General features: G+C 42.7%; 1 protein-coding gene across 1 annotated transcript in view; it reads left to right on the top strand.

Moving 5' to 3' along the window:
• Positions 1-16,048: 16,048 nt before the first annotated feature.
• REEP3 (receptor accessory protein 3) overlaps positions 16,049-22,922 on the top strand; it is a 42,791-nt gene continuing 35,917 nt past the window's right edge. Inside the window, exon 1 of the mRNA XM_055719887.1 lies at positions 16,049-16,139. Coding sequence (XP_055575862.1) covers positions 16,108-16,139 — 32 coding nt within the window. The 5' untranslated portion in view covers positions 16,049-16,107. The remainder of the gene's footprint in view (positions 16,140-22,922) is intronic.

The following is a 22,922-nucleotide window of genomic DNA, read 5'->3' as shown; positions in this document are numbered from 1 at the left end:
CTTCAAGCAAAAAGCTATTTCCATGATTTCAAAAATCACTGCATCTTCCATCTTTTGCTGTAATTGAAAAAAATATTGATGGTGCTGTTTATATCTTCAACAAATGGCTTCTATGGCTACATACCCCACTACAGCTGGGCATTTAATCACCTGAAAAGGCTGTCATGCATATAGTGTATTAACAGTATCCTTTGGATCACAGATTGCTAAATAAAGGGTTTTTTTCCCCCAAGTATTTTCAGTCCCACTTCCCTGAAAGCGTACACATTGGTCAGTTGCAAAATTAAGATCTTTACTGAGAGCTATTTCTAACTTTCCAATTGAAATGCAGCACAGCCAATACAGGCAGAAATTGCACCTTCTTCATACAGATAAATACTGCATTTAGAAATGGTTATTTCCACTTTGCAGGAAGGAAAATTGAGAGTGGAAGGCAAAATGACTTGTCGCTGTCACAGCTCCTAAGCAGAGTTAATATTGAACCAGCTCTTCCTAAAATTCTGTGCTGTACACTTCCAGATCTATGCTACCTTTCCTTGGGAGACAGCAAACATCAGTTTCTTCTGAATTTGTAATTCCTCAGAAATCTGGAAAGTCACATTTGATGTTTTCCAGGGTTCAGCATCCTAAAATTAAGAATCTATATTTACTAGAAACTTGCATCACTTGGTTTAAAGTTTCCTAACTTGAAAATTCATAGCCAAGAGAAAACAAGGGTTTCCTCACACATCACACAAATCTAACTTTTGTTTTGCAGCTATCTCACCTCGATTTCTACATAGAGTCCAAGGGCTTTTATTAATGCAGTCTACCAAAAACATCTTCCTTGAAAACATAATTATTTGAGTGGTGAGGCAGTCCTTGAGCACCAAATGGGACACAGGGACAGTGGGAAAATGCAATTATTTAAAGACAGCTATTTAACGCAGGCTGCATTAAACACCTAGGGGTGCAAACGTGCATGACTGTAAGAGTTGTGGTTCATGGGATTACCTCCCCAGCTCTACCACTAACATCCTATATGGTGATTTACTATCATTTGCATCACTGACTGCCTACAGCCACAACTCCATCTGGAACTGTCAGCTGACCACCCCTGATCTTTTCCTGTGTCTTGGCTTTCTCACTTGTAAAAAGACTGCAAATTTACTGCTATATTTACACTGCAGGTGAATGCAGCACCCCACCGTGCTCAGGTATTGCCTTTAGGACTTCCTCCATACCACCCGGGCTGTTGCTGCAGCACACAAAGGAGGAAGATTTAAGTTTATTGCATTTGCGAGTCGCTCCAGCCATATCTGCACTAGAAAACAGTGTAGTTCACAGGGTGCCACTCCATCAACACTGACAACAGTAAGGAGCACTACTGAGCCTCCACATGATGTTTCACAGTCAATTTGTAGCCTAGAACAGATAAATACTCAACAACACACTCTGATTCCACCAATGCTTTCTGCTCCAGTTAATGAGGTATCATCAAAACACGGCTGAACAAATTAAATAAATATGACCTTCAATACATTCCTTTCCTCAGAAGCTTGCTGACATCTTAAGATACTAACCCATTCATATTCCCCACTTTCTTCTTGTCACCCTCAAACACTTACCATTGCCTTAACATGAGCCAGCAAAGCAAAGCTCACAAACACCCCACATCTGCTTGCAATGCAGTCACAGCCAGCTCAGCCCAACGCAGCTGCAGGGGCAGCTTCTGCTGAGCCCTGGGATTTGAGCCCTAGAGCTGCTGAGATGCACTGACCCCTTGTCCTCTGCCACAGGGCAGGCCACCTCCCTCCAGGTGAGGGTGGCACCACCTTTAACAGCCGCCACTGCTTTCTGCATTAAGTATTTAACTGCAGCCTGAGGGCAGAGGACTGTTAGACCAGCACTACACTTGGTACCAAACAGCTTCTTACATGCCTGCCGGGTTCACACCCTTACAGAGATAAAAAGCAGACGGTGGGGAATAGACATAACAAGGCTGTCTCTGAGTGTCCACCTTTCCCTGAGTACCTACAGGCTTAACTCCTCAGGTGAAATTTCTGGGCCCTGCTTTGGCCTTATCAGACAGTCTCCAACTACTCCAAGCTCTTTGAGTTTTCTTGGAGGAAAACATTCTCCATTTCTTCAAGCCACAGATGGAAGATGCCATTTCCTAGTTGGCTAATGGTCACTCAGCACAGGCACAAGCATTAGAGAGCAAGGGAAAAAGATGCACAGGCTGCAGCAGCGTAATGTTTTTGTGGCCAGCCTAATAAGATTAGAGTTCCATTCAAGTTTCTTCCGTACCTTTCAGTGAGCTGCTGATGCCAGCTTGAGGCTTTGGTATTTCTCAGGAATCAGACTGAGCTTTAGGTGCATCTGTCAGCCCCTAACAGAGCTCTCCTGGAACAATACATTCTGTAACACCTCGGAATAAAGCACCAGAACGGAAAACAAATTTTTGCTTAAATGAGGGGATCAGCCTACAAAGCAAAACACCAGAAGAGATGGGGCATATGCAGAGCCTGAGCAGCCTCAGTAGTGCTGATGTTCCTCCTGAGAAAGGCCTGCCTTTAGCCCATTTGCTCCTAGCAACGATGCTCCTTTCTCCTATCAATCACTTACATGTAAAACCTGAAACCAATCGTACTTAAAAAGGAATTAATCACCTTCCCAGGAGCCTTTACCTCCAGCAGTGCTTCCTTCCACTCACACCTAAGCTGTATAAAGGCCAGTAAGTGCTTTGGTACTGTTGGCAGCTCATTAAGTAGCACTATAGTCAGGTATATAGAAATCTATGCTTTTCTTCTATAGGTTCCTGGAGACCAACTTTGTGGGCTATCTAGTGTGTGAGTATTTTTATTTATTTTTACCTGATAATAAATGTTTGGCTATTGTTCCTATTGTGCTTTTATGATTAGTAGGTTTCTAAGGTCAGTAGGTGGACAACAGCAAAAAAGAAAGAAAAAAACCCAACAACAACCCTGAAAAGACAGCTATTACTTCTATGGCAGACTTTTATCTTAATTTCAAGATGTGCTAAAGTCTCCTAGAATCTTGTATAAGAACTTTTTTGTGTTGGATGAAAGGTGTTTAAGGAGATTGCTTCATGAGTAGGTGCTGTTACTGATGAAAATAATAGGATATATTCAGCACTGAAATAAGCTTATAGATCATCTTTGAATTAACTGGCAGCCAAATCAGGATTCTTACTCTTAATGGAGATCACTGGTTAATTGTGTAGTAAAGGTAAAAGGAAACAAGGGCAACTATATCTAGCCAGACTCTTTTTTTCCAAGTGCTTCAATCCATTATGCGTGGGGTGCTGTGAGAACTTTTAACAACTCTAATTTAGGAGGCAGAAGTTTTATTAGTACTCGGTATATGTTTCTCAGTATTTATCTCAAAGCTTCTTAAGTACTTTTTAAAAAAGCACTAATAAGAGCTGTGTTGGTGTTGGCATTCAGGCAACTTGCTGCCTACTACAGTTTCTGTATGAATTATGCTGTGTTTGTGGCCCCTTCAGAAGCAGGGGCTTTAGACTGAAATCACTTGAGTGATGGTGTTACTTATGCTGACACAAGTAAAACAGGTGATGGTTGTGATAAGGAAGTGGTTTAGTCTGCAGCTACACAATAAAAAGCTAATGGGAAGCTTTGGAGTTTAGAAAAGATCTAAAGTTGATGTGATAAGCAGCTGAGTTTAGGTGTTGTTGAACTAGCACTAGGTAGGGGAAGATGACTTGACTAGGTTACTTGTGGCTACTTCCTTGTCTGTAAAAAAACCAACACAAAACCCAGAAAGGTGGTTGGGTCCTTCTGAAACTGAGATAGAAAGAAAAGTTCATGATCACTTAGAAAAAGTTTTTAGCTAACATCTGCTTTCATAAGGCTCTGTAATATCCGTTGTCCTCAACTTATTTCTGTTTGTCTTGGCCTCACTCTCTTACTACTCTGCTATCCAAATTCCTTTGCATTTTCTTAATGTAACTGTAGTACTTCCCCATATCTTTATATTATCAAGCGTAATTGTTTGATATCAGCTTTGTCTAAAACAGTAGCTACCACATGTGGTATCTACCCTTTAACAAACTTCTCTGATGGCTGTTTTTGTGTGATGGTAGTTGTTTCCTTTTGCCAGCAAATTGGCTCCGAATTGGATTAAAACCAATAAACAGGTTTCTTGTATTTCAGCTGCCTGTCTTGTTGAGTTTCTGTGTTGGGAAAGGCTAACAAACTAGCATTGTGTGCCTCGCAATTCAGTAATAGCTATTATTTAACAATATTTACCTCTTTGGTAAGGATTGTCTTAATATTTTATAGTATTGTATGGCACAGGAAGTAAACAAATGATGTTACTGATTCCATGCTGATCAAGCAGCAGGACTTTCTTATTTTATCTTGGCACTGTTATCCCAATTAAAACTATCACAAATCTTCTACTGAGCCAGTAACTTTCTTTGATTAATTTACTGTTCTTGTTAGGAGTGTTCCAGGGTCTGTAACATTGGTTCAGGCTAAGTTCAAAATTGGTCCTGGAAAGGGAATTGATTTAAGTCTGCCCTTATTGCAAGAACTGTGATGAAACATTACATCTTACAATGACAATCTGAAAAGGCACAGACATACATAAGCAGAGAGATAAGGGACTTGCTCATCTTCTTGGACTTAAGAAGGTTGTGGTTTGTTGTTGCTGTGTCATTTAACTGAATGAAGAGATTGTCTCAGTCACAAAACACAGACTAGTTGAGGTTGGAAGAAATCTCTGGAGATTATCTAGTCTGGCCCCCTTGCTCAGAGCAGGGCCACCTACAGCAGGCTGCCCCAGAGCCATGTCCAGTCAAGTTCTGAATATCTCCAAGGCTGGAGACTTAAGTCTCTCTAGGCAACCTGTTCCAGTGTTCAACACTGCAGTGGAAAAACTCCTTTCTTAAGTTTAATTGGGATTTCCCTATTTCCGTTTGTGCTCATTGCCTCTTGTCCTTTCACTAGCTGTCACTGGGAAGAGGGGGGCTCCTTCTTTACTCCATCTTCAAAAAAGATTCCAGCAACCACTCTTAATTGTATTAATAACACCTTGATTATGACTAAGTCTATATTATACATACATTATTTATCTTGTGGTGCCAAAGGCATCTGATTCTCTGCCCAGATCTACCTTCCCAAGTTATCTTCCTTGGGTTCCCATCCCAGTAGTGCTACCTGCTCACTATGTTTGCATCCTCACTGCTGCTCAGGTTGTGCCTTGTGCTCCTGTGGTGCTTGTGACCCTGGACTGGAAAAGGTAGAAGCAGAAACTGCCTCTCCTCATCTAGTTTGCTGAAGTCTAGCCAGCAGATAGCTCTCCTGTCTCCAGCAAATTTGCTCTGGGGGTGCAAGCACAGACCTGCTGCCCTTGTGAACAAACCAGGGAGTTACCCCTCTCTCACTGAGGTAAGTCTTAATTACAGGTAAAAGTCTAAAACTTAGGAAAGAGCGTACTCTGTAGATGAAGCATCACTGACAGTAAATATGTCTGAATTAGAAGAAAACATTGTTGGAAAGAAGGATTAGCAGAGAAAGATGTGCTCAGTCCTCAGTAGTTGCGGGTACCTCTGCATTGATGCTGTTGCCAGTGTAACTGATGCTCCGTCACACTTCTTTGTATCATTGTTTTCCTGTTGTGTATGACTTCTGGACCTGAAGTTTCTATTAATCCTAAGAAATCGGTCTCTTGAAATGTGTATCTATACAGGGACTTATCTGGTCCTGTCCCATACTACTTTGCAGGGTGATAGGCGGGAATCCAAAGGAACAATTTGCTTTAGGATGTGCAGGCTTTTAATATTAAAAAATGGTCATAATACAACACTTGCTGAAGAAATTTTTAGTAAGGTGTGTGCAGGTGGCTGCATGCGGGGGACAGACCTGAACAGAGACTACAGAGGTCTGCAGGAGATGAACGTCCTTCCAGTAAGTGGTCTGAAGGTGGGCTTGCTCTCGCTATCAAGTCCTAAATCAAAGAACCTAATGAGTGCCAGAGGGAGCACTGTGCCACCCTTTCTCTATTTAGATACTGATAGTGCTTTTAAGAATAGTAGGCCAAAATATTTATTAGTTCTGTTATTAGAAGTAGATGAAGGGAAGCAAAAGGAAGAAAAGTAATTGAAGATAAATCTTTGGATCTTGGTCCTCTATTTTTCCCCTCCCTGTCATCTATTCCTCTTTAATCAAAATGCAGAGAACTTTGCCCTGGTATTACTGAGTTGCAGCAGCAACTATATGGGAATAGTCACCATTTGACCACATCTAAAGAAAGATGACACTGAGTTGCAATCGTAACAGCAATGAGAGAATAGAGTGTGCAGAAACGTCCCAACCCAAGCCAGTCTATATCTAAAAGCACTACACGTAGCCTGGACTTCAGAAAAGGCCAGCGAGTAATTTCAGCTGGCTTTGTAATCCTGGTGATGTTATTTACCTGAAGCAGACTTTAGATCACTGCACAGAGCTTTATTTGAGATGATTCAGAAAGGTCAAGGTCCAAGGTGGGTGGTGAGCCAGCCTGTGTGACTGCACTGATGTCCTGGACTGGGGAGTGTTGTTCCCTTTACAGGAAGAGGACTCAAATAGCTCTTATTAAACCTGCAATTTGGGTCTCTTGCATGCCCAAATGTAATGCAAATCCACTGTCTTGTTTGAAATTACTGACAACAGAAGGAGGAAATCGAAGTTCAAGGAAATGGTTATAACAAGCACTACCTCAGAGTCTCATGCTGACTCCAGTTTTCTTAAGTCTTAGCCTGCTTTGAACCCTCTAAGTTATGTCCCAGCAATTTAACACTTCTGTTTCCTGTTTAAGTGTGCTTTTTCATACAAAAAAAGGTCTGAAAGCAAACATCTGGTGGTAACTGCTAATCCAATTGAAGACTGAAGTAATTGATATGGGAGATCTTATTGGCGCTTACGGATGCGATGCAACCCATCTGCAAGGAAATAAGATGAGGGAAGATATTCATGTCTTGCTTCCAGCATTTGCATTAGTTACAAGATGACTTCTATGCTAAAAGATGGAACTGGAGTACTTGATTTTTATCTGAGAACCCAGTGGGTCAACCATGTAAACTTTACAGTTTATTCAAAACCATAAAGTTATCTTCATGTCTTTTAATTCAGCTGATCACACATTTAATTGTTGAGCATCTGTCACCTGTGGAGTTAGTGGTCTGAAGTAATTCAGAGATCAGCTGCTGAGGTTCCTGAGTTTTTGCTTGCATTTTGGTTTTGTTTTTTGGTTCCTTGGTTTTAGTTGTCCCTGGCCCCTGCCCATCCCGCCTCCCCCCCAAGTGTTACTTCTGGTTTCATGTATCTTGGTGGATTGCTTTCCAAAATGTGGGAGAGTGAAAAAAGGGCATGTGGAAGAACTGTGTCCATACACAAATATGGTGGGAAAGGAAGCTGTAACAAACACACTCCTGATTCTTACCTTTACCTTGCAGGACAGTGCCTTTCAGTGTCAGTTTTTGATGGCTAACAGTTCTTTGTAGCAACCTCTGGGAGACAAGGGGTATGCAAAAAAGAGTAAACTGTTGTGGGAAGAAGTTTTGGTTTGTCTAGACAGAGCTTCCTTGATATAATGTAGATAATTGTTCCCTAGCCTCGTGCAGGCTACCAGCTCAGAGCAGCTACAGCAGCGGTGTATTTATGCCTGTTAAACCAGAAGTTCTGCCTATTGTTTTTCCTGTCTTCATCATTTTCCACTGCCATAGTCCAGCTATGTTGTACAAGGACATTAAACATTCGGCATCCAGAACGTCTAGACAGGCTGAAAGACTGTCTGTGCTCAATTTCTCAGAGTCAACTTTCCTAAGAACTAAAAGGCTGTTTCGAAAGGGAAAGTGGCAGAGTTCCTAGTACGAGGTGCATCTTCAGAATGCCTCCTGATGAGAATACAGAGTAACACACTCTGGTAGGGATTTCCAGCAGCGCACAAAATTCCTGTGCAAGCCTCCTCCTGCTCCCCAGAGATGCTTCAAGACTTTGACAATTATTGCTAATGTCTTAAACAGCTTGCACTCGTATTCTAAGGATACAAGACTACATAGAAATGTACCCTGTTAGCTGGTAATGTCCTGTTTAAAAAAGAGGCAAGGACTAAAGCGTGACTTCCTTGCCACAGAAGATGGGAAAGATCTTTTTGAGGCAGAAACGAATGGTTTCCATTTTACAGTATGGGGCCTGTGGACCAACAGAAATGTTTTGCTGTGCCTATCTGCTAGTTTAAGCGACACTAAACAAGAAGGAAGACAAAAAAAGTCTTTGTCATATAACCTTTTTCTTCAGTGCTGACCTTAGTCACCTGTACAGTAAGAAGCAAGTATTTGTTACCTGCAGGGTGGAAATGAATGTTGCCTATAGATGCTTTGTAAATTGAAAGTGTGATACAGTATAAGGGCTGATGATCCTATTGATGTTGAGCTATCTGTGCACTCTATGTAGTTGTGCTATATATCACAGAAACCTTAAACTTTGATCTCAGACCTAAGGACAAGCCTGAGAAGCTTTGTCAGAGATGGGGGTGGGGGGGAAGGGAGGACATCCTCAGTCAGCCTGCACAGCATCAGCTGCTGAGTCCTTTGCAGGAGCAAGGATACAAGGGTGCTCCTATCCAGCCATGCTTTTGTGTCCATCCCAGCTCCACCCTTCCCTAGGTGGCTGAAGATTGCTGAAGAGCCCTGTGCCTTTATCTTCCAGTGAGGGAGACCAGCATCCTTGTGTAAGTGTTTATTAACCTGGGCTCTTTAAAGCAAAGTAAACGTTGCTGTGTTAGAGAGGTGGGCCCTTCAAGAACAGAGAATATCAACAAACCCTTCAGACCAGTAGCTGGGGTATTCAGAAGTAGCATGCAAGAAAGATGCCTGGATCAAAGAGGACAAACAACTGAATGTGAGCACCTGGTAAGATGAGGTGGCTAAAAGGATAATATTTTGTTACCTTTAATGAGAATTAAACATAACTGGCAGATTTATTATCTTATGCCACTCAGTCATATAGTTAACGGAAATCTGGTTACGAAGTTCAGTATATGAAAGTGCTGGAAAAAATTTGGGTTAGGCTAGAAATATACCTTAAAACATTTAGGGACTAGAAAACAGAAGTCATTTAAAGAAGCTTGCGGTTTAATTTGTGAAGAGATTGAAAGGTGACTTAAACACATAAATCCTTGTGGAGAGATGAGTAAGAAAGCTCTTTATCACTTAGAGCACAGCAAGAACCAATGACTAGAAACTAAAGGCAAATTCCAAGTTGAAAACCATGTGCCTAGTTTCCTATAAAGAAGAACAATTTACTGATGGAAGTTATAAAAAAAAAAAATCAATGTTCTGATGCCTTCAAATCAATACCCTTTGTTGGCAGCTTCCAGTAAGCAAAGGTTATCTGACACAACGCATGAATGAATCATTTCTGTGTCTTGGGTTTGTCATATGAAATGATTTAATACTCCCTTCCAGTTTTAAAATCTATTAAAAAAAGACCTCTTCCCCAATTTAGGGAAGAATGCAGAGAGAGGACAGGTCTTGGGAGAAAAAGAAAGCATTTCTCCAAGAAAAAATAAATCAGGATATTGTGTAATCAAACAGCTTCCTTAACTACTGGCCAGCAAATGCATTTTTTTACTTAGACCTGCCTTAGGATGAACAAGGAAGGCATGGTGAAGTCAGCTGGCTGAAGACTGACTCTTGGTTGTACATAGGAATTGCTATCCTGACTTAGAGCAGCAATCCCCCGCTGAGCAGCTCTCCCAGCTAACTGTGCTGTGCTGCCCTGGAAGGGTGGGAGAGAAGGAAAGGGAAACCTGATAGCCCAGCGTCCTTTGCTGGCAGCCTTTCGACTTGCTGGATTGTGTATATTGTAGTCCTTCAGCTCTTGGTACTAATTAGGGTCTTCTGGAGCTGTGTGTGTTTGGGGTCTGCATTTCAATGGAGTCAGAGGTAATAAAGGTAATCTAAATGTCTAAAAACTGTGCTATAAGGAATTTTGGTTGTTTCTTCAAGGGAATATGTAATAGCTTAAGTACTGATTTCAGTTTTTAAAGTTGCTGCAAAAGGAAATGAAATAATTTTCCTTCCATGCTTCGGGGGGTTGTGATAACTCCCGAATACCCCTTGACTCAACTTAATTTTGATAAAAGGAAAAGCTTCCTAGTATGATAATGAAGGACTAGTAAACATAGCTAAGAAAAGGTGTGTAATCTCTGTTGGAAGACTTCAGGAACAGGTAGGACAAGACACCTGTCCAAATGACATGGTGTAATCCTGCTTTTGTTATGCAGCAGATAGAACCAAAAAGCACTTCAAATAAAAGATGATATTTTTTTTTTCCTCCCCCCTTTTGGGCTGGTAGCCATGGGCTGGTGCACCATTTAGCTGGAGGCTATGACTTTCTGCAAATGGATATTGTGCTGAACAAGGTTCTAAGTATTGCCAAAGAACGTGTATCTCCTCTTCATTTTAAGTGAAATCTATCAGCCAGTTCAAAAAGCAAACATTGTTCCCTGATAAAATACAGCTGGTGTGCATATGAGCTTAGTCAGCAGACTATAAAATAGCGTAAGCTTTCCATAGTAATCAGAAACATCAAAAGCAGAAAGTGTGTTTAAAAAAAAAAACCTCCAGCAGACTGCTATAATAATTAAATTTGATGCATCACAAGTAGTGATGGAATATAAAAATATAGTATCCCTATAGAATATAGATACTACCCAGACAGGAAGAAATAATATGGCTTTGGCCTGTGTCTCTGTATATAGATCTCAAAACCCAGAGAGAGGATAGAACATCAGATGCCAGAGTATGTGTAGCCCATCATTTTAAATGGGTTTGCTCTCTTGAGAGAGGCATATATTTACTCTAACATTCAGCTGCAGCTTTTAAACAAGTTAACAGCTTTAATGCTACTCTACTTGGGAACAGGGGGGAAAATAACTATACAAAATTGTCCAGTGGACTGCCCTGCTGAGAGGCATGGGTGTGTAACCCTGGTCTGTGGTTACACTTATCTACAGAGTAACGTCTGCAGGTCTGTGTGCAATATAGGTCAAAAACCTTTCTGTCTGTAGCTTATCAACACAGAGAAGTAGGGGAGCAACAGGTAAAGTACTGCTGCTTTGCAAGACTCTCTTGGGCACTCTTGGTGATCTGGAAATTTGCTTCTCTGTTGCCTCTGCTTGCCCTTGCAGGGCTGCATCTCATATGTTTTCAACCCCAAATGGAAGCAATAAGGTAGGATGGACATAAGACTGCTGCCAGGAGAACAAGTCTCAGATGGAGCAATTCTGAACTTTCCCCTTCCTTTTCAGATCATGTTTCCCTTAAGGGGGGGTGAGGTGGGGGGGGTGGAATCCTAAGGGGTGCTCTTATGTTTCTGCTAAGAAACAAGGAGCCAGAGGCATTTAATCCATTGCAAACAGCCTTTAAAAATTGATACAACCAATCAACAGTTGTGTGATAAGCCTTCTCACAGCACAATTTTCTTAAAAAAAAGTCTGCAGAGTACCCTTTTAATATTTGTACTGTTAATCAGATCGATTGGATTCTGTCTGAATTGCCTGGTTCTATTCTATTATGCTGTAGTCAAAACAGGCTAGTGCTGGAGTGATGAAAGTGCTTTGGCTTTGTATTGACAGGGCTGTTCTGGATTTCTCTCAGTGCTATGTCTTGACCTTATCTGCTTTCCGTGACCTATAACTCACTGAATTAACAGTGTTAGACCTCATTCTTTTCTAGTCTTGAAAAAAAAATATTAAAAAAATCTCTGGGCCTGTTCTTGCATTAGTTACCTTCTCTGCTCGCAAAGGTTTACCTCTATTATGCAGTTCAGTCATCCTATAACCCCAGCTAGATGCCTTTTTTTTTAACTCCAAATTCTGTATTGCTTAAAATTCAATATAAACTGTAATTGTCAGGACCACAAAAGTAAGTAAACTGACTTCACGAAATGGCCAACCATGAATTTAACATAACATTCCTGTTGCTGTTTGAGTTTTCAGGCTTTGCATTTGGGTACATTGGCTAACACGGGAAGAAATTATTAAGCACCTAAGGATTTTATTTATTAATATAGAAGCAAAAGCTTTAAAAGGAATGTCAGACTTCAATAAAATTGTGAGGACAACAGTGGTTAAACCCACCAGATTAAAATAAACAAAATGCAGAAATAACCAACTTGAAACTTTTTCTTTTCCTCTTTTTGTGAATTTAAATGCTCCACATTGGGAACGGTAACATTTCACATGAATATATTTCTGGAAAAATAAGCTTATGGCCTGTTGGTATACTGTCTATCTCCATATTGGGGGGGAAAAAAAAATTGCCTAAGACACAGCTGTGTTAGACACTGACTGGCTTTGCCATGTTTCCCAGCAAGATGCTGCACTGGGAGGCTGGAACACACATGTGAGCAAGAAGTGGCATGTCCAGAATTTTACACAAAAAACTTCAGCTGCTTTGATTTCATAAAATATCTGCAGTATTGCCCAACATCACTCTTGGGGGATATCCTGTTAAGGCAGTAGAACTGCTGGGCTGTTTATCTAGTGATCAGAGCCTACCTTTGCTGTCACTTCATGCATAGGAAAGATACACAAAAAGTTAATTATTAGAAGGTAGCATAAACAACAAATTTCAACCATATTAATCAATAATCTGTTATGGGAATCACACCAGCTTAGAGTATGCTAAGAAATAGTTACCTCCACCCATTCTGTATTCTGTTGTTTCAACAAACAAATCTGTTCCATATTCTAGCTCCAAAATTACAAATCTCTATTATTCAGTGATTGAAAGAAATCACTATTTTTTGGTGAAATTTCAAATTGGTCTATATTTAAGACTAATTTAGAATATATTTGTATAAACCGCCCATGTTAAGGAAAATCCAGCACCATGATTAACAAATGTGGATTTCTGGGAGCTGTGTGAAAGCGGTGCTGTCTTTGTGGAGCTCATTCCCCTAGTGAATGAGCACTAGGGGGACTAGTGCAAGGGGGATCCTGCAGGGGACCAAATCCCACAGCTGGAGTCAATAGCTCTGTTGGAAACCCGTTAGTATTTTCCTAAATGTTTCTCAGTTGCTGTTTTCACAGCTGCAAAGTAGGAAAAATGTTTGTTTACCTGTAAAGGAGGTGAAAGTTAAACATTAATGTTTGGTATTATACAATGTATATATACAAAGAAGCTCAAAGAAAATTGAGGGCAGGTGACTTTCAAGTGAGTGTTTTTTCAAATACTGTTAAAACTATTTAAAGCAATTTTTAACTATATTAAGTGGGTTTTTTTGGGGGATCAAAATATCCTATAGTAAGATAGGTGGCAGTCTCTTTCTTAAATAAAAATAGACATATGAGTAAGGCACCCCAGGTCTGAATAAGTACATGGCATAGATTTAATTGCTATGCTCCTCACTGTGTTTCTGCTGTGCAGGAGTGTGGTTTAACATTCTGTGAACTGGAATACAGGGAAGTCCATGTGGCATCCTTGTGCCTGTCTGCTGAGGGCCCAGCAAACATCACCCATCTTCTTGCACTGAATTAAGTCTCAAAACATTCTATGAAAGTGTAATCTTCTTAGCAAGATAAATTACTGTTAGATGCCATCTGCCTTTACCTTTTAAAAAATGCCTCTTTAAATGTAAATTTAGCTCTCCACCAGAGGTTATGTTGCTATGGTAACAAACACAAGAAAAATAGATGTCTTTATGAAAAATAAAGACTATTTTTTCCTCTTAAATATACTCCATATGAAATAAAATATGGTACTATGGAATTAATGTATACACTGTCTCGGACAGTAAAAAACAGTATCAGTCTTTTTCTGGAATGGTTCTCTGAGATAGTATCAAACACACAACTGCTTGCAGTTAAGAGATCCATTGTATACTTATTTAATATGCTATAAACTATAGCTCTCATCTTGCAGTTTACTCTAGATGGGCTGGAATGCTACAGACTTCACTGGAGTGTTATGGATCTGCACAGGATCTGCCTCTGAGCAGGAGCTGACAGAACTGGAACCTAAAATGTAACCTCTCCAAAGTAATTTATATTTTTAATGCGTTGCTGTGCAAGCTTACTTTGTACAGTCTGCCACTGGAAAGGTTTGTTATTCAAGGGGCATATAAGTAGGGGTTCAGATTTCTCCTTTCATTGAATGCAAGGAAGAATGCATTCAGGTTAGGCCTGTTTCAAAAATAAGATTGATGAGTGGTGTACTTTAAACTGCCCACAAACAAATTCCTTTCTACCTCTTCCTGCATCGGTTACCCACTGCAGAGGTCAAGATAAGGAAAGGCTCAAGATGGCAAGTAGTATTTTCAAGACTCAAATCCCTGCATGGTAAAAATAACCTTCGTTTTTACATCATGGTATACTTTCCCATTTCAGACTTCAGATTTCACAGCACACAACTACAGTGACAGTTTTCAAACACTGTCACTGTTAAAATGTTCCATGCTTGTTTATTTACCATTTTCTTTCTTTCCTAAGTCACTTTTAGCCTTTTAACTGCACATGTTGTGTTTGAAGGCTGCAGAGGAGTGAAGATGCCTGTAGCTAGGTTTTACTGGTTCAAGGCGGTGAGGAATTCTGGTGCTTGAGTGTAGAACAGAAACCATCTTGTACTCACCTTGCACCTCTCATCTGAATAAGACAATAGCTTACGAAGATTAAGCCGTTTACTCTCACTATATGGCAGGCAGGAAAAATACTTACTATCCTCACTTTAAGACATGTTGAGTAACTGATTTTTGCTACAGATTGTCATGTTGACCTTGGCATGTCATTCACCGCGGGAGTGAGCAGGAACAGTGCTGAAAACAGTAACCTCCTTCCTCTCTGCCTTAACTGCTGAGTGGCATGTTCAATAGTATCAGCATCTACTGCTTCAGGTATTGCTCTGTCACGTTTATTGGTAAAGTGAAGTTGAATTTTTCCAGAGATGGCATGGGCAGAGCTTTCTACAAACCCCTCTTCTGAGAAAAGATGAAGCAGTCTGTTTTGGCAAAGTATTGTCCTTTTCTGTGTACAAACAGTTCCGCACAAAGTGTGAAGCTGGTATGCAGAGATGGATTGCGATGGGTTAGCTAAGGTATCAGGGAGTAGTCAGCTGTTCCTGCATGTCTCCACCTGCCAGACCATGAGCTTGTAGAAAGTGTCTGGACTGGGTCCTGCTGTGGTCTGCCTTGCCCGGTGTCCTGCCTTGGGCAGCAGCTGATAACATATTTGGGAAGGAACAAAGGTAACTGCACACAGGCACTAATCGTTCCCATGCGTATCTGCCTGTCCACCTGCACTTTTGGATTGACAGTGTGCAGCAGCCTGTGTGGCCCACACAAGGATGCGACTTTAGGCGGCCTTTGGCCCTGAGTGCTTGTAAACCAGTATGGAGGAGAAGCACCTTCCTGTGGCGGCTCAGAGGGGTGCTGGGGCCCTGGGGAGGCAGCTGGCCTCCCAGCCTGGCTCTGCCGGGAGGGCTTCAGCCCCTGCCAGCCAGGTGAGGCACCGCACCTCTGTCGGGCCCTGTCAAGCTGCCCCAGTGCTGGGTGCACTGGGTCCTGCAGCATGCGAGCCACCTCGGGACAGCGCGGCCAGCGTTGATGGTGTGAGGGGAATGTTCTGCCAGGCCTACAGCAAACTGAGCGTACGCAGGTAGGGGACATAGCAAGGGGTGAGTGCCCCAACCTGCCGTTCTCGCAAGAGCTGGTCACTGTGCTGTGAAGGGAAGAGACGGCAAGGGGGGCAGGGGTGCCTCATGGTGTTCTTGATTAATTAATTGTATCGGTTCCCGCCTTCTTCGTGCGCCGGCCCGACGGGCTGTCTTCGCGCGTCAGCCCAAAAGCAGACTGGGCGGCTGTGGAGGGACCCAGGGCGCGGGCCCCGCCCGCAGCCCCCGCCAGCGCACCCTGTCCCCGGGCCCGCCCGGCACCGGAGCGAGCCCTGAGGGACGCGGCCGCGCCGCGGGGGTAAGCGACCCGCCGGGCCCCCTCCGCCGCCAGCGCGCATGCACGGCAGCCGAGCCAATGGGGCGGGCGGAGGCGGGGCCGCGGCCATTGGGGCCCGGGCTGGCTGAGGGAGCGCGCCGCCGCCGCCGCGATGGTCTCCTGGATGATTTCGCGGGCCGTCGTGTGAGTGCTGGGATGGGGGGAGTGGGCAGCGCCGGCCCTCGGTGGGGCGGGGAGCTGCTGGTCGCCCGGGGCGTTGGGCGGGCCTGGGGCTTCCCCCGGTGGGGCTGGGCGGGGGGCAGTGGAAGGGAGGTGGCGCCCCTTCTCCCCCCCCCCCCCCCCTCCCCCATCGTCTCAGCGGGGTGCCGGGCGGGCGGGCGGGTGGTGGGGACCGAGGTGCCGCATACAACCCAGGGCTTAGAAGTGCTGTGCCAAAACACCCCCCCTTCGCTTTTAGCTGTGTAATTAGTTCGGAACGCATTCCCCCCGGCCCGGCCCGGCCCCGCCAGCAGCGGGGTAGCCAGGCTGCGGTGCTGCCCGAGGGCGACACTCGCCTGGCAGCGGCTGGGCTGGCGGGTGCCTCGGCGGGCCCTGGCGCTGCCAGACCCGCCTGCAGAACCGACACCGGGCAGGCGGGTACCTCGGGGGCCCCGGCGCTGCCAGACCCGCCTGCAGAACCGGCACCGGGCAGGCGGGTACCTCGGGGGCCCCGGCGCTGCCAGACCCGCCTGCAGAACCGGCACCGGGCAGGCGGGTACCTCGGGGGCCCTGGCGTGCGCAGGGCGGCCCCGCTCGCACCGAGTGCCTCCCGCTGCCGGCTTCCCAGGGCCGTAGAGCCTAGAGGCTCAGGCCGTTGGTGCCTGTCACACATAATTTCTGAGCCTTGACTGTAAATTGATCCAAATTAACCTGTCAAATGCGTTTGGTAACTTTTTCTTTTTAATTGTGGCAGAGTGAGGAGGATGTTTGGGAGGCGGGGGTCTGTGGTGGGTATGGGCCGGCGGCGGCTGAAGGGCCGGGCAGCCTTACAGCGTACTGCTCTTCATAAAGCTGAGGTTTTGGCAACCAAAGGGGAAAACTTTCTTAGGTGAGACGTGTCATTTGACGTGTTGTCCAAGTTTTATCTGAGAAGGAGTAGACTGCGGCGCACCCTCTGATCTTTTCCTTAGGCCTTGTACTGCTCTTCTGTGAAATTGGTGGGTTATTTTCCTCATTTGAATAATATTCCCTTACCAATGTTGAGTAATATTTAAGCCGCTGAGCCTTCCTCGTGTTCCTTGCTGAGAAGCTCTGTGACTGTGGGGCCCCCAGTGCTTATTGGGTCACTTGAGCAGAGATTTGCTGTGTGTGACTTTTTGCCAGGCAAATGAGGTGAATCTGCTCACAAAGCAGTCCGACAACATCTGAATTTGTGCAAAGTATGTACCAGGAGTGTGTGACCCGAAGCAGGGTGTAAGAGGATTTCCTTGTTTTGTTGGTGACAAACATCCCCCTTAAGCTCTCTCATGCAATTTAATCTGAAAACTTTATTTGCTGTCAGGAAGTTTCCTCATACTATCCTGTACATTTTCCTGCTGTGATCTAGTCACCTAGATAAGTAGCAGCCCTTCTCCCTTTCCCTGCCCTCCCAGAGACTTATCAGATAATTGAAATTTGCAAAGTAGAGGATTGTGTTCTGCTGTTGGCAAAGGATGATGTTGGTTTGGAAGAGAGAGACTGTGGGAAGAATTGCTGTTCGTGCACTTTGTCGGTGTGATCTTCCCATGGGCAGTACACAGCACTACAGGCAAGAGGCTACATCAAACGTAGCTGTTGAGGGTATTTTACTTTGCTACCTGAAATCATCAACCAGAAACATTTTAACAACAACTAAGACCGTGTTTGTTGAAAGGATAGTATCAGTGATAATGAGCACCTTAGTTTCTAATGAGCAGATTCTTGTGAAGTTGTTTTTTCCCTGAAAGGGGTTGTATTTGCATTTTGAGGATTAAGTCCTCTGTGGGCTTAACCAATAGCATGGAGAATGTAGAGAATAGTTACTGCTATCCACAGTTTTATTGCAAGAAGCAATAAAGGACAATGTGTTGTGCAGTTCTGTGTGGTTTGGTTTTCTGGTTGCCATTGGTCACTAATTTGTGTGCCCTAATTATTTTTGCTAAAAAGGGAGTCCTTAATATTATTTATAAATCCTTTCCACCTTCTTGTGTCCTTGTTTCCTAGCTGTGGGACTTAACTAGCTCGCCAGTGTTCAGCTTCCCAGGAAGGGGGAAGTGTTCAATGAGAACTTGGACAGCTTTGAGACTATTGTTTAATTTTGATTAATAGAGCAAAATTCACGTGGAAGAGGAAGGTGGGAAGTAGCACAGAAGTACATGTGGTGTGACATGAAGTCTTTATTTCAGTGGTCTTGAGGCTGTCCTCCTTGTACTCTTTTTTTTTTTTTTTTTTTTTTTTTTTTTTTTCCTTCCCTCTGTGTTCATTATGCTATCTTCCTCTATTTATTTGATCTGCTTTCCTTCCTGGTTGCTTTCCAGACATACCTGTTCCAGTGGCTTTGTTTTTCTGACTTGCGTGTCATGAGGTGTGTGTGTGTCGGGAGGTGTGGACTACCTTTTCCTTAAATGCTATAAGAAGGATGGAAATATTTTTACCTGCTATGTAGCTGCTGAGGCCTGAGGTTCTCTTATTCATGTAGTGTTTTAATTTTGGTGTGGTGACTTTCTGTTGTATATGAGAGTTACGGATGCCTGTAGCAAGTGCAAGAAACCCTGTTGTCTTGACTAGTGATTGGAAGGAGCAGCCGTTGTTTTGGGTGCAGCAGAATTTTCTCCTGACTGACCTATATTTTTCAGGGCCAAAAGACCAGCAATGTATTAATTTGCAGGTGTGTCGCAGTGCCCTCTGCTGACTTTTGACATGGAGGGCTTGTTCTGACACGCGTGTCCCAAGGAAACTGACTTCTGATTCAGTTTGAGAACTGGCAATTTGGGGTTAATCAGCTCCACTAGAATAGGTTGGTCAAAGCTTTAAGGAACTAGAGAATTGAGCTAGTAGAGAATTAGAATTTTTAATTGCATGTGAATTGTCTCGAAGAGTCATGCACAGGAAAGAGGGAGTGGTTCAAATTCTTTGCTCCACGTAATCATCTTTGGCAAAACTTAATTTTAATGAAATCTTTTCTCTTTGCTCTATAAATGCTGTTATACTTAGGCATCTAAACATGTGAAATACCTTGTTTTAATTGCATGTCCTCTCCTTGCTGTGAAGAAGCAGAAGACTTGAAACACATAATTAAGACGTCTTTTAATTTGTGTCTATGGGGTACTGCTGTAGTAAGTATAGGTTGTTATTAATTCTAAAACACACTAGCTATTGCAACAGTTTTCAGAATGATTACTGCAGATTTTTTCCTTTTTTCATTTCCAAAACCAACAAGATAGTAATTTATTTCAGAGTCTCAGAAAACTTCAAGAAGTTGTATGCCTTGTCAAGTTCTTGGTCTTTAATGGTGGGAACAGCTTTTTAAATTTGTGGCTGCCTGTCTTGTTAACTTCTAATAGAGCTCGTGCCTGACTTTTAGTCTGTTTTGATTGCTCATTCTTCTCATTTGTAAGGTCTGAGCAATTGTATACACATCAGTTGCTGAGACAGTATTTAATAGTAAACATGCTGAGTACTTGTCAGTCACAGCCTGGTATGGATGAGATCAGACTGTGCTCTTGTGCCAAGCAAAGATGTGAAGCATCCTAAATACAAAGTAGATGGCCATTTTGTTCTTGCAATCTGTTAAAGCAGACTGTCTGCTGTAATCTGTTAACTTTTTTCCCCTCCTCACTTAAAATGGAAGTTCCCCCATCTGTGTTGCTTTGCAACGCTCTCTGTACCCTCATGTTTAAGTACGTGTTTTGTTTCCAGTACAGTTGGTCAGCAGTCATGACTGTTGGAAGGAAGAGTTGGTGTGGTCCACAGGAGGATGTAGTTGTCTTGGGTACTAGTGGTTACTTTTCTGTCTGCTTGTACTTAGAATGCCTGCTTGTACTTGTAACTTGTGTCTTCCCCACTTCCATTTTGGAGCCTTGCAAGGAGCAAAAGATGTACTAGTAAAAGATGCAAGTAAAAGCATTCTGATGTTAGATTATAAATGTAACTATATTAAGCGGGACAAAGACTGTTGGGGCATGCAGGAGGTGACCTGAAGGTAGGTAGTAATATTTCAGCTGTTGCTACCTTACAGATTGGAGCTGTTTCTTTCACGGTAGTTTCCAAGGCATTCTCTTACTCTATTTTTTTATACTATTGTTGTTGTTTGGCGTTTCAGATATCCAGCTGGCTCGAGAATTACTAGGCATCTGAGGATGGGTGGCTGAACCCATAGCTTCTGTATTTGGATTGTCATCAGAAATACCTGGCTTAGTGTGGTGGTGTTGTTTTATGTAACTGTGTATGCTTTGACCGTAAACCTGGATTGTGTCTTGCTCCTGGAATACAAATTTTTTAATGAAAAGCAATAAGTAAAAAAATATTTACCCTCTTGTTTGCTCATCAACAAGCTGTCAAAAGTGTTGTCTTGAAACAACCATAATTCATCAGATGGAATTAAGTAATGATACCACCACATGCTGTGAGGAAGGAATAGCTATATACAGCCTAACCTTCAAGTCAGAAGGGCCATTTGTGGGAGAGGTTCTTTGACTGTTTGTAGCCTGCTCTTCTGGCAGGATGGTTCCAGCTGAAGTATGAAGAAGGATGTTGAGTGCTGCTGGATGCTGAATACCTTCCGGTATCCTCCCAGTTTAAAGGCCTATAAATTGTTGCTGCACCTGTGGGGAAAAAGGAGTTGCTGTCATAGTGTGAGTGATTGAGATGGAGAGATGTGCTGTCTCGCCACAGAACTGCAAAGATTCAGTCACCACATATCAGTTATCCTTAGCACTTCATGCTATGCTTAAACAGATCTCACTGGCCTGATGTTGGCAGGGGCCATCCTGCCCTTCACCTTCTCCTCATTCTCCACTTTCCACAGGGGCCAAAAGTTGTGTGGCCACAGGGCAAGTCTAGTTGTTCTGTCAACCCAAATTAAAATTAGCATGCTTGAAAGAGGTTAATCTTTTATTAGTTGCATTGAACTGTGCTAGCTCGTGCTGCTGTCCTGTAGTTGCTAGGTAAGCGCTACGCTGAGACTGAAAAGTTGCAGGACAAAACTAGTGTTGTTTTTGTATCAGCATAGTAACAGGCTAGTTAAAGCATACTCTCAGACGAAGTTCTTCACTTGCACATTGCTGCTTACTCTTTCCTGTGCTGAAACTACTTCCAGTAATAACAGTGCAGCTGTTCTAATCAAACAAGGTGTCAGATTTTTTTAAAGGGTCTTAAATTTTATAGGTTGAAATGTGTAAGCATATGTAAGTCTAGGGATTAAGTGTATTGTCTGTGCGAAAGTTTAAAGTCATTTACATAATTGAGCAATGAAACCATCAGAGCACTTCTGATAGTTCAGCTTCTCAGTTAGGCAATCCTAATATGTACAGCATAAAGTGTCTGCTCACTAAACTTTACTTGTAATACCTATTCTTTAAGTTAGTGCAATGCAAAATGACTAGCTCTGACAATTTGTTGAAGTGTCTCCACTGCCTTAAATCAGTGTTTGCTATGCAGTCTAGCTGCTTTTTTCTCTCCTGTGTTTGTGGGATTGTGTAGATGCAGAGCATGTGTGGTCGGTGGTCATGGCCTGTGGCAGGGAAGTGGACTAATGCGTGCTCAAAGCAGATGGAGTTGAACTAGAGGCATACTGTGGAGTCTGATGTTCTTACTTAATGATCTTGGCATGTACTCTGTTACAAAACGTGCTGAAATCCACATCTGTGTCCTGTGCAATGTAGATAAAGAAATACCAAGAACTGCATGGTCTGGCACAAAAGGATGTTTCTAATTAAAACAAACAATGTCTACTCTTGCATGTTCCACAAACCAATGCCTGCTTCGACCGAGCATATTTAAGGCTCTTGAGCATCTCTGCAACCTAGATGGAACAGCTTGTCTTTCCTGGTTATTTTCTATGTAAGCTCATATAATGCTGAGGAGGATCCCAAGCCAAATTCTGATTATTATTTTTTTTTTTTAGTGTAGCTTTGGCTCAATACTTTTAATCCTTGATGAGAAAGTATTAAAAGATGTATGTAAAAACATGTCTGGCAAAAAGCCCTGTACTGGTGCTTCATGTGTGAAGAAACTTTCTCTAAGCTTGCTGATCCTTTTTATTCTGCTTTTAAAATTTTGGAATGTCAAAACCTGTATTATTATGTGAAACTATTACGTATTTAGAGAAGAAAATATTACAGTTTTACAGCTGAAAACATTATGATCTCTCTGTTGTGAATCTTTTCAATTTTAAAGACCTGCCAAACTAGATTGCAGCAATTTACTACTGGACAAATGAGATGAGGTATATAGAGTCTAGGTAGGAAAGATTATTGCAGGTTTTTTGCTTACCAGTCTGACTTTAAACATGACTGGCTTTGGTGGCACTGAATAACCAATCTGATGAGATGCTTTCGGACATAGGGGGAAATAAACCACCCCGTAGTGGCTGACTCTGCATGGAGCCTTTTGTCAGCCATCACTGTTACTTTCCAGTTCAGTTTATCACTGACAAAATAATAGGGTGTTACTTCTGTTTCTGCTGTTTTATAGCTAGTCTGCAAGCATTGACGTGGAAGTGAGTTTAACTAGATGAATGTTTTCCCTGTGTTTGTCATCTCTGAAATATTGCTTACGTATCCTGGAGATGGTTGGAACTTGCATTTGATGTTGAAAACTAAGTGCAGTTTCTTTCAACAGCCTGTAACCCAGAATTTAAATGCAAGGATTCATAAAGCAGAATTTTTCCTGAAGTGAGATGTCTGACATAATGCTTTACTTTCTTCTGCTAATAAAGCTGTTGGAACTTGTAGTGCTTGAAGGGGAAAA

This window comes from Falco cherrug, chromosome 9 (assembly GCF_023634085.1).
Source record: "Falco cherrug isolate bFalChe1 chromosome 9, bFalChe1.pri, whole genome shotgun sequence".
NCBI lineage: Eukaryota > Metazoa > Chordata > Aves > Falconiformes > Falconidae > Falco > Falco cherrug.
Note: the sequence above shows the minus strand (reverse complement) of the source record. Positions and strands in the feature narration are given on the sequence as shown.